At 38.0% G+C, this 9,434-nt stretch overlaps 1 protein-coding gene across 1 annotated transcript in view; it reads left to right on the top strand.

The window, feature by feature from the left end:
- Nucleotides 1–4,325, top strand: part of LONRF1 (LON peptidase N-terminal domain and ring finger 1) — a 67,345-nt gene extending 63,020 nt beyond the window's left edge. The window contains exons 11-12 of the mRNA XM_042782055.1: nt 1,424–1,576; nt 4,167–4,325. Coding sequence (XP_042637989.1) covers nt 1,424–1,576; nt 4,167–4,325 — 312 coding nt within the window. The remainder of the gene's footprint in view (nt 1–1,423; nt 1,577–4,166) is intronic.
- Nucleotides 4,326–9,434: the final 5,109 nt, after the last annotated feature.

Below are 9,434 nucleotides of genomic sequence, written 5' to 3'. Positions count from 1 at the left end.
CACGTGAGAGAGAGTGGGAACTTCCCAGAACATTGTATTGTGCCACGCCCAACAGAAATAACCCAGGGGGCGACTTTAAAATCAGGATCTCCTCCATAGCTAATAGCAATTCCCACCTTAGAGTTTACAAAGACTTATGGGTAGAAAAGCCACACTAAGTAATTTACTACACCGCAATATCGAAGTCTTTTTTTTTACTTACTATAATAATTCTCCTTTCTATGACTTCTATTTAAATTTTAAATTGTATTATTACAGTTAACTCCTTAACTTTAATATCTTGCATTTTTATTTTTATTATTTTATTATTATTTTTTATTTGTCTGCTTTTTAGCCACCTTTTTTGTTCCTTGTGTTCTAGAGTCCATAGTTTTTTCCTTGAATTTTGTGAAAGTGCAAAGCTGTTGCTTTTTGAAACCTTAGTTTAATTTTTTATCTCAAATCTTTTAAAAGTAAAAATTATATTCTTTAGTTCTTTGTGAGCTATATAGTCTTACCTTTTATATTTAAAAATGTTTCAAAGTCCCCTTGTTGCTTTTCCATTTAGTCATCCTTGAAATATGAAGGGCTGAGTCAGGCCTGATATTTGTTCAGACAAGTTAATTATAAGTATATATGAAACACAACCCTGCCTGACACATAGTAAGTAGGATATAAGTGTTTGTTAAAGATTACAATATAAGATGGTGAGTTAACGTTCTATCTGCCCACTTGCATTCTGTGAGAATACTCTTAGATGTTTGGCTAGAAGGCTGATGAATTTAAATTTGCATTTGCAGTTTGGTGATCTAGTAATCTGAAGGGTTTATGGAGGGATTGTGGATGTAGCTACAGCCTTGGGCCTCTACAGCAGGAGCAGCTCATCATTGTATCATTTATTCTCTAGCTTCTGATGATAATGGTTTATATACCAAGTTACTTGTTGCATTTTTGTTTGTTTGTTTGTTTTTAAACTCAGTTTCCTGGTAAAAGATATAATCATGCCTGGCCTCCATCCTGTCCTGCTTTCTGCAATGTCATCTGCATCCCTCCCTCATCTATCATTTTTAGCAACTGCATTCTTTTAAGTAACTGCTGTCAAAAGCCACATATCTATGAAGGCAAAAGAATTTCCAAGTTTGTTTAAACATTTATCGTAGGACTCACTCCCAATCTTACTCCTCCCAGTTAGGGCCTATTGGTAGGGTTCTGCAAAATTTCACTGCTAACTCAAGGCAAGGTGGAGATGAAGCCTTGCTGTCATTGTTTAGTCTGGCCCCATTGGCACTATGTGAAACACAAATGTGTGCTTCATATAATGTAAAAATAATACACTCTGATACACCAGCACTGAAGTATATATTTCCCTCATCTTTTTCTTTTTTAAATTTCTGTAGCATTGCTGATACAGGCACAAAAGTCTCATTGATTGTTGTTTTTCTAGGTTGAGAATGAAGATGAGACCAGGAATCTCAGAGAGCTTCACAATTTGGTATACTTTCAAGCCTGTAGCTGGTTCCAAAATTTAAGAGATAGATTTCGAAGTCAGATTCTTCAGCACTTTGGATCAATGCCTGAGAGGGAGGAAGACCTTCAGGTACGATGGCTTTGATATTGCTTCCAAGGGCTCAGTCACTTAATTTGGAAACCCAAAAATTAATAAAACTTTTTCTTTCTTTTTTTTAATGTTCCTTTTTTCATAGCATTTTCTTTGGACAGCCTGCCTTTGTAGTCATGATTTTATTCTCTAGAGCAGTGATGTCCAGTAAAGTTTGTATAGGTAGAAGATGGCAATAGTTTCCAACTGAGGTGCTTAGAGAGTGAATACCAGAGAAGGAGAAGGCCTTTAGCTAAGGATTTTCTGGAAAGAAGGATAAAGAATTAAAAATGAGACCACCTAATAAATTGTGATCACAAGACGCTGTGCCTTTGAGCCAGCCAGCTGTTACTGGTGTTTTTTGGAAAGTCATTAAGAAATGTATGACATTTTCTGTACTTTTTACCCACTCACTTCAAATTGTTTTTGTCTCTTCTTGTTTAGTACTTCACTTCTTATCACCCTCTTCTTCTTAGGGCCTTGCTTAGGTATGTAGGCTTTATACTTAAGCTTCATCTAATTAAGTATAGATCAGGCACTTTCTGTGTAAGCAGATCTGTGCAGTGGGCACTGCAGGAGGCATCAAGAAGAGGCTTTGTGTGGGAAATCTGACTAAAGACTTATCAAAGCACTAAGTTTTAGGCCATAAACATTTTAAGTTGAATTCAATAAACTGGTGGTGGTAAGAAGGTGATAGAGTTCATAAAGAAATAGCTGTAAATAGGTAGATGGAAATGGAAACATAACAAGTACCATTGTGATGCAAACTGCCTCTCCTTCACATTCTCAAAGGTTGGTCCAAGTCTGAATCACAATTGAATCTTTCCCTTGAACTTGAAATTTCAGCATCAGCATCTCCAATTTGAATACTTATTCTATATTTAGCATATGATAAGCTGCCACATGTTTGTTTTATCCTAAATCTGATTGGACCTGACAGAAATTGCCGTTGATGAACATGAACTTGAATAAGTAAATTACAAACATTAACAAACCTAGCTTATAGAAAAATCTAACATTACTTTACCATCCTTCTTTTTTATTAACTGGTTTTCTGTCATTGCTTCCTATTAGTAACATTCTGTAAGTCAGGATTTTCTCAAGAAAACAAAAGTAGCCACTCTGTGTATTCCAGGGATGAAGGTTTTAATGTAGGACTTAGAGTTTTATACAACCATTGGAAGAACTAGAGTTGAAAGATCAAAAACATTACCAACAAAGGTCAGGGAATCTGTTGCCACAGACCTCAGCTGGGAACATCAAATCAGCATGGTCCTCAAGAACTTGAAGAGAAGCTGCTCTAATTCTTCAGAATTTACAGGGTACTCCCCACCAGTCTCCCAGTCTGCAGCAGTAGAAAGAACTCTGCAGAAAGCTTTTGTGAATTTCACATCTGCCCACACTTCTATCTGCAACACTCTCCAGACAGTAATGGACCTTTCTCTTCAAACTTCCAAATCTCATAGGAGTGCCTCTTTTATTGGCAAAGTCTAACCTAGAACTGGAGTCCCAGGGTGATGCAAACAGTTAAGGGCTTGACTAGTAACTGAAAGATTGGTAGTTCAAACCCACCCAGAGGTGGGTGTTCTATGGAGTACACCTCTACCTTGTAACACCTGGGATGGCCATGAGATGAAATCATATCAGTGCAATAGCAATTGGAAATGTACACAGGGAAGGAGATTCTGGGAAATATAGTTTCTGACTTCTCCATTATGCAGAAGATAGTAGTGATGCTGAGTTGAGAAGAGACAACATATAAATGTAGAAGTCTACTTTGATTCTAGAGGGCCCTTATTGAGATCACCACTGATGTCACTGGTCCTTTTGTCCTTCTGAAACTTCAGGTTCAATACAAAGCAATTGAATGTACAGTAAATATAGCTTACAAATTCTTATTTGAATTCCTAGTTCTTTTAGTAGCCAGTAGTGAGCCCTTGCAACATCAGAGACTTTTAGCTTTCAAGCAAAAGTGGAACCTGAGACCATTATTTTGTGTTATCATTCCTTAGAGTCCATAATTATTTCAAGACATCTTAATATAAATTAAGTTTTCTTAATGCTTCACTCTGTATTTTAAGACAGTGGTTCTTAACTACGGGCAATTTTGGCCCTCATGAGATGTTTGCCAGTGTAATCTGGATACTTTTTGGCTGTCAACTGGGAGTTGTGCTACTAGATTCTTGTGGATAGATGCCAGGGATACTGATCAGCATCTTAAAATGAACAGGACAGCTGCCTACAACAAAGAATTATCCAACACAAATTATTGTCAATAGTGCTTAGATTGAGAAACACTGTTTTAAGGCAGTGTGGTGCAGAGGTAAGGACGTTGGCTCTGGGTTTTAATTGTGGTTCTCCCACACAGGAGCTTAGAGGAGCTGAGAGATCCTGAACAATTTATATTACATTTCAGAATTTCATTTCTCTCTGTTACATGGGCTTACTAATGGTCTGCTTTACTTAATAAGAAAATTGAGAGAGGAACTGACACAGTAATGTGCTCAAGAAAAAGTAGCTTTAAGTTATTCATTACTGTTGTTCATAAATATTTGCTTTATTAATACTATAAAATGTTGATTATTTTTAGGCAACCCCTAATGGACCTGCATGGTGTTGGTGGCTTCTCGCAGTTCTTCCTGTAGATCCCCGATATCAGCTGTCGGTTTTGTCAATGAAGTCTTTGAAAGAACGGTTGACAAAGATACAGCATATACTGACCTATTTTTCTAGAGACCAGTCTAAGTAACTAATTGCTTGGATCTTCCTTTAAACAGTTATTCTAATCTGGCTATGTTGACAGCCAGATTGTTCGCTGCCTTTGCACATCCAGTGCTGGTTTAAGAAATGTAATGAAACTGTTGTTTTCATTTTGTTTTGTTTTTTCTTCAACCTCCTGATTCATGTGGTTCTTCAAATGAATACCTTCAACTAGGATCTAGACCACTGAGAACTTGCACAGAAAAACACGCACTGAATGTGTGTTAAACCTCTACATTGTGATGAAGTTGCACTATGTACCATATTCTAAAATGAAATGAGAACTCTGTGTGTATGGGTTGTCTGTGTGTGTGCGTGCGTGTATGTGTGCGTGTGCACGTGCGTGCGTGCGTGTGCGTGTGCATGGGTAGTATGTGTGCATTTTCTCTGGCTTTAAAATTTTAAAAGAAAAAAAAGCCATAGAGAGCAGAACTTACAGAGGGTCATTTGTTGCCCAAGTTTACAACAGTAGCGATACAGTTTTTTGCAAATTGAATTTGCCTCAGATATATCTGTCCTAATGCTTATATTTGCACAAGTATGTAACATATGGTATTGAGTATCACTATTTGTTGGAAATACTGCTCTTGCTGACCTGTCTTGACCATTGACTATGACACAGTTTCTTATTTATGTAAATACTTGCATCACAGTGCCTGATAGGCATTGGATGTAGAACCTAGAGCCAGTTTTCAGGAACAATTACAAACCTGACATGGTACTGTGCATCTATTCATAAAACACTTAAAACTGTGAAAATATGGTTTACATTTAATTGTACATAAAGACAAATGGAGAACTCAATTCAGTATCAGTTAGTTTGTACATTTTAGGGGCTTTCCCATGAACTGCCCATCTATGTAATTTATAGTTTGACATGATGTGTTTGTTTTAAAGAAAAAAGTACATAGTATAAACCCATTGAGGAACTAGGGGAAGAAGAGAAGCTTAATGTAGACCTAAGCTTTTAAAGTTTGTTTTAATTTTAAATTCTAGTCTTGGTGCAAATGTTAGTTATGCCTTATTCACATCACAATTAGATCACCATGCTGTGGCATGGTTTATATTCATGCTGCCCTAGATACTTTTGTAATTATTTGTTGCAAACTTGTGACTGTCTCTATTAGCTTTCTTTTATGTAAGTCATTTGTAAAAGTTTCTTACAAATTTTGCTTTTGCTTATTTAATTTTGAATAAAAGCTAAATTCATAATAACTTTATTTTTTAATTTTAGGCCAGTGTCAAAGATTACTGGTGGTACCAAATAGCATATAGTAAAGCACAGATTTTTGTTTACTGTTTTGAGACATAAATTAAGGATTTTCAAAATACTTTTTTTTTTTTGGTCATTTTTTAACCAAAGAATGCAGTATCTGAAAGAGGCTTGGGCCTTGTAGCCTCCTGTAAAACTCTAATTTTCAAGCTTTTACAAACCCATGTCCTTTGAAGATAAAGGTAAAATTCTTAAATACACACTACTCCCATTTAAGACTCTTTCTGGTAACACACACTTGACCATTTTAGCCCCTATTTCCCATCTAAGATTTTCCAAATATAAAAATATTGAGTTCTAAAAAGAAATTCAGAAGTGACTCCCTAGAGGACCTCTCCTCACCCCCACAATTGTGCCAGTTGAGGATCTATTTAATAGTCCTGCAGAAAACATTGCCTAAAAAACAGGCCACCCCTCAAAAATGCCATATTAATAGTTTCTGAAGTGTTAAACTTTTTTTTGGTGAGAAAATGCTATTAAATATCTTAAAAAGTGACTCATAGTATAAATTAATAGTTCACCTATATAACTCTCAAAATAGGCATCAAATGGCAGGAGGAGTTTTCTGGTGTTGAACCCACATCAGTGATGGACACACACACACCCACACACAGGGGCATTAAATAGTTTACACTTTGTTGTTATTGGGTGCCGTTGAGTCTCTGACTCATAGCAATCTTAGGTACAGCAGAACAAAACACTGCTCAGTCCCATGCCAGCCTCACGATCCCTGCTATACCTGAGCCCATCATTGCAGGCACTGTGTTAGTCCATCTTGTTGAGGGCCTTCTCCTTTTTCATTGACCCTCCACTTTTCTCTGGGGAGCATAATATCCTTCCCCAGAGAATGGTCCCTTCTGACAACATGACCAAAGTAGGTGAGATGAAGTCTGGGCATTCTTAACTTCCAAGGAGCATTCCAGCTGCACTTTTCCAGGACAAATTTGTTAGCTCTTTTAGCAGTCTGTGTTGCTTTCAGTATTCTTCACTGACACCACAACTCAAAAGCATTCACTCTTTAGCCTTCCTTATTCATTGTCCCACTCTCACATGCATATGAGGTGATTGAAAATACCATAGCTTACATCAAGGGCACCTTAGTCTTCAAGGAGACATCTTTGCTCTTCAGCACTTAAAAAGGTCTTGTGCACCAGGTTTGCCCAGTGCAATACATCATCTGATGTCTTGACTGCTGCTTCCATTGGGTCGACTGTAGAACCAAGCAATATGAAGTCTTTGACAACTTCAGTCTTTTCTCCCTTTATCATGATGCTGCTTATTGGTCTTGTGAGGATTTTTGTTTTCTTTATAATGAGGTGTAATCCATACTGCAGACTGTAGTTTTCAGTATTCCTCAGTAAGTGCTTCAAGTCATCCTCACTTTCAGCAAGCAAAGGTGTGTCATCTGTGGATCACAGGGTGTTAGTGAGTGTTCCTCCAATCCTGATGCTACATTCTTCTCCATATAGTCCAACTTCTCAGATTATTTGTTCAACATCCAGATTGAGTAAGTATGGTGAAAGGATAGAACCCTGATGCATGCATTTCCTGATTTTAAACCAGGCAGTATCACCTTGTTCTGTTTGAACGACAGCCTCCTGGTCTATATACAGGTTCCTCATGAGTACAATTAAGTGTTCTGGAATTCCCATTCTTCTCAATGTTATCCATAATTTGTTATTATCCACACAATCAAATGTTTTTGCGTAGACAATAAAACACAACTAAACTGTGTGTTTACACAGCACATATACTAATGGACACTTTGGGCCTTATTTATCATTTTACCCAAATTTTGTAATAGCTGGATAAGGCCTCTAACAATTTTCAGTCTGAAGATTAAGAAAAAAAATCTGAAAATTTTCCTATTGTATCTTATAGTTTATCCAAAACAAACAAAAAAGTAAATGACTGATTTATTTTCCCTTATCACTAAGTGTCTGAGTCCTGTCATGAATTCTACATTTCAAGCCAAAGTAGCTAGTTTCGACTCTTCCCTTATTATACAACTGTCTGCATGTCCGATTCTTATTCCAAGTCCAACTCAGAAGCCTTCATTCAGCTGGGAGAACCCTAAATTCCCATAGCACTTACTTTTCTACAGCACTTGAAAGAGTTAATGAATAAAACACATGAACCTTATGCTGAATATTATGACTAGTATCTGGCAGTTTCAGACACATTAAGCTTCAAATCATAGGCTGACCACTGAGAAGAACTGAAATAAATGGCAGTTAAAGGAGGAGATTGAACGGAAGTAGATTGCCCAACCTTCCTTCTGAGGAGTGGCTGTTGGCTTTGAACCGCCAGCCTTCTGGTTAGCAGTCAAATGCCTTAGACACCACTAACAGAGCTCCCTAAGATGGTTAGAATGATCAAATACCTTTGACCTCTCCTTCTCAAAAGAAGATGAAATCTAGTGGCCCACCACTGACAAAAACATTTGAGGAATTTCTGAGATACATAAGTGGGATAAGATAAGTAAGGTTAAAGGAAAGCACAGCTGTTCAGAAATGGAGGATGGCAGGTCAAATAATGGTGGTTCCAGGAAAGTTCCAAAGTAGGAAAGAGTAAGGGAAGATTTGAGGAGGTTCCTTGGGTGGGGGCTGCACTTGAAACAACTGCATCGTTCAACCCTTTTCCCAACTTGGGCTAGGCAGTAGGCAGCAACAGCAATTGCATTTAGGCATAAACACTTGAATGTGCAATTGGACCAGAGGAGATCCCCAAACCTTAAGTAGCTACAGATCCCCAGTGGGATGGGAAGCTCACATGAACAGACTACAATCTACTGACCTGCCTCACATAGAAGTATGTTTGATCATTCCCCCACATCAACACAAACAAGCTACATTTGATCTAACCAGCAACCACAAACAGAATAACAGAGATCCCAAACAACAAAGATGAGTAGACAACCAAACCACAGAAATACGAGAAGAATAAAGAGCATAAAAGAAATGTCAGTCTTTCTTAGATTTGAGGATAAGTTCCAAAAAAATAAATCAGGAAATTATAAAACAGTCCTCAGGCCATCACTAGCACCATAAAGGCTTTCAAAAAAAAAATAAAATTATTGAGTCAGTGAATGAGTCATGGAAATAAATTCAGTAGATGAATAGAAAATTGAATGTAGATAAAGAATGAATTAATGAGATGGACGATTAAGTCAAGAGTGCTTTCCACAATACAGTGTAGGAATGTCAAGAGAATAGAAGAATGAGAGAAAAATTGAGACTTAGAGAACACATTCAAACTTTAACATCTGTTCTGGTTACCTGGTGCCACTCTGACAGGAATATACCACAAATGGGATGGCCTTAACAAATAGGAGGTTATTCTCTCACAAGGAGGCTTTAAGTCCAAGTTCAAAGCACCAGGCTGTAGGGGCTGGGTGAAAGCCCTTCAATCTTGGGGTCCAGCTCTGCCTCCTGCTCCCGGCCCATTGGAGCTAGAGGCATTTCTTCACTCAGACAGCTGCTGAGGCTGAGAAGCCCAAGGTTGACAAAGAAAATGGCACAGTCCCTATGTTAACAAACCACACATCAGGCCAGTAACTTAAGTCCATTTTAAGGCCCAAGGGTGGCAGAGCATAGCAGGCTGCTGAGCAACAAGGCTCCATGCAAGGTCCAAGCATGCCATAGGCTAGAGACCATTCCCAATGCTTCTCCTTATATACAGGAAGCAGACCACATCCCAAAGACAGTTACTCAGCTGCTTGTGGTAGGTCCCACCAGTCTCATCATGGGGAATAACTACCACCAGCTGCTCAGCCACTCAACCAGGCCCAGCCAAGTTGACACACAAACATAATTACCACAACAT

The sequence above is a fragment of the Orycteropus afer genome, unplaced genomic scaffold (genome assembly GCF_000298275.1).
Source record: "Orycteropus afer afer isolate SDZICR_OR568_19922 unplaced genomic scaffold, OryAfe1.0 scaffold00230, whole genome shotgun sequence".
Taxonomy (NCBI): Eukaryota; Metazoa; Chordata; class Mammalia; order Tubulidentata; family Orycteropodidae; genus Orycteropus; species Orycteropus afer.
This window is presented reverse-complemented; position numbering and strand designations above follow the sequence as displayed.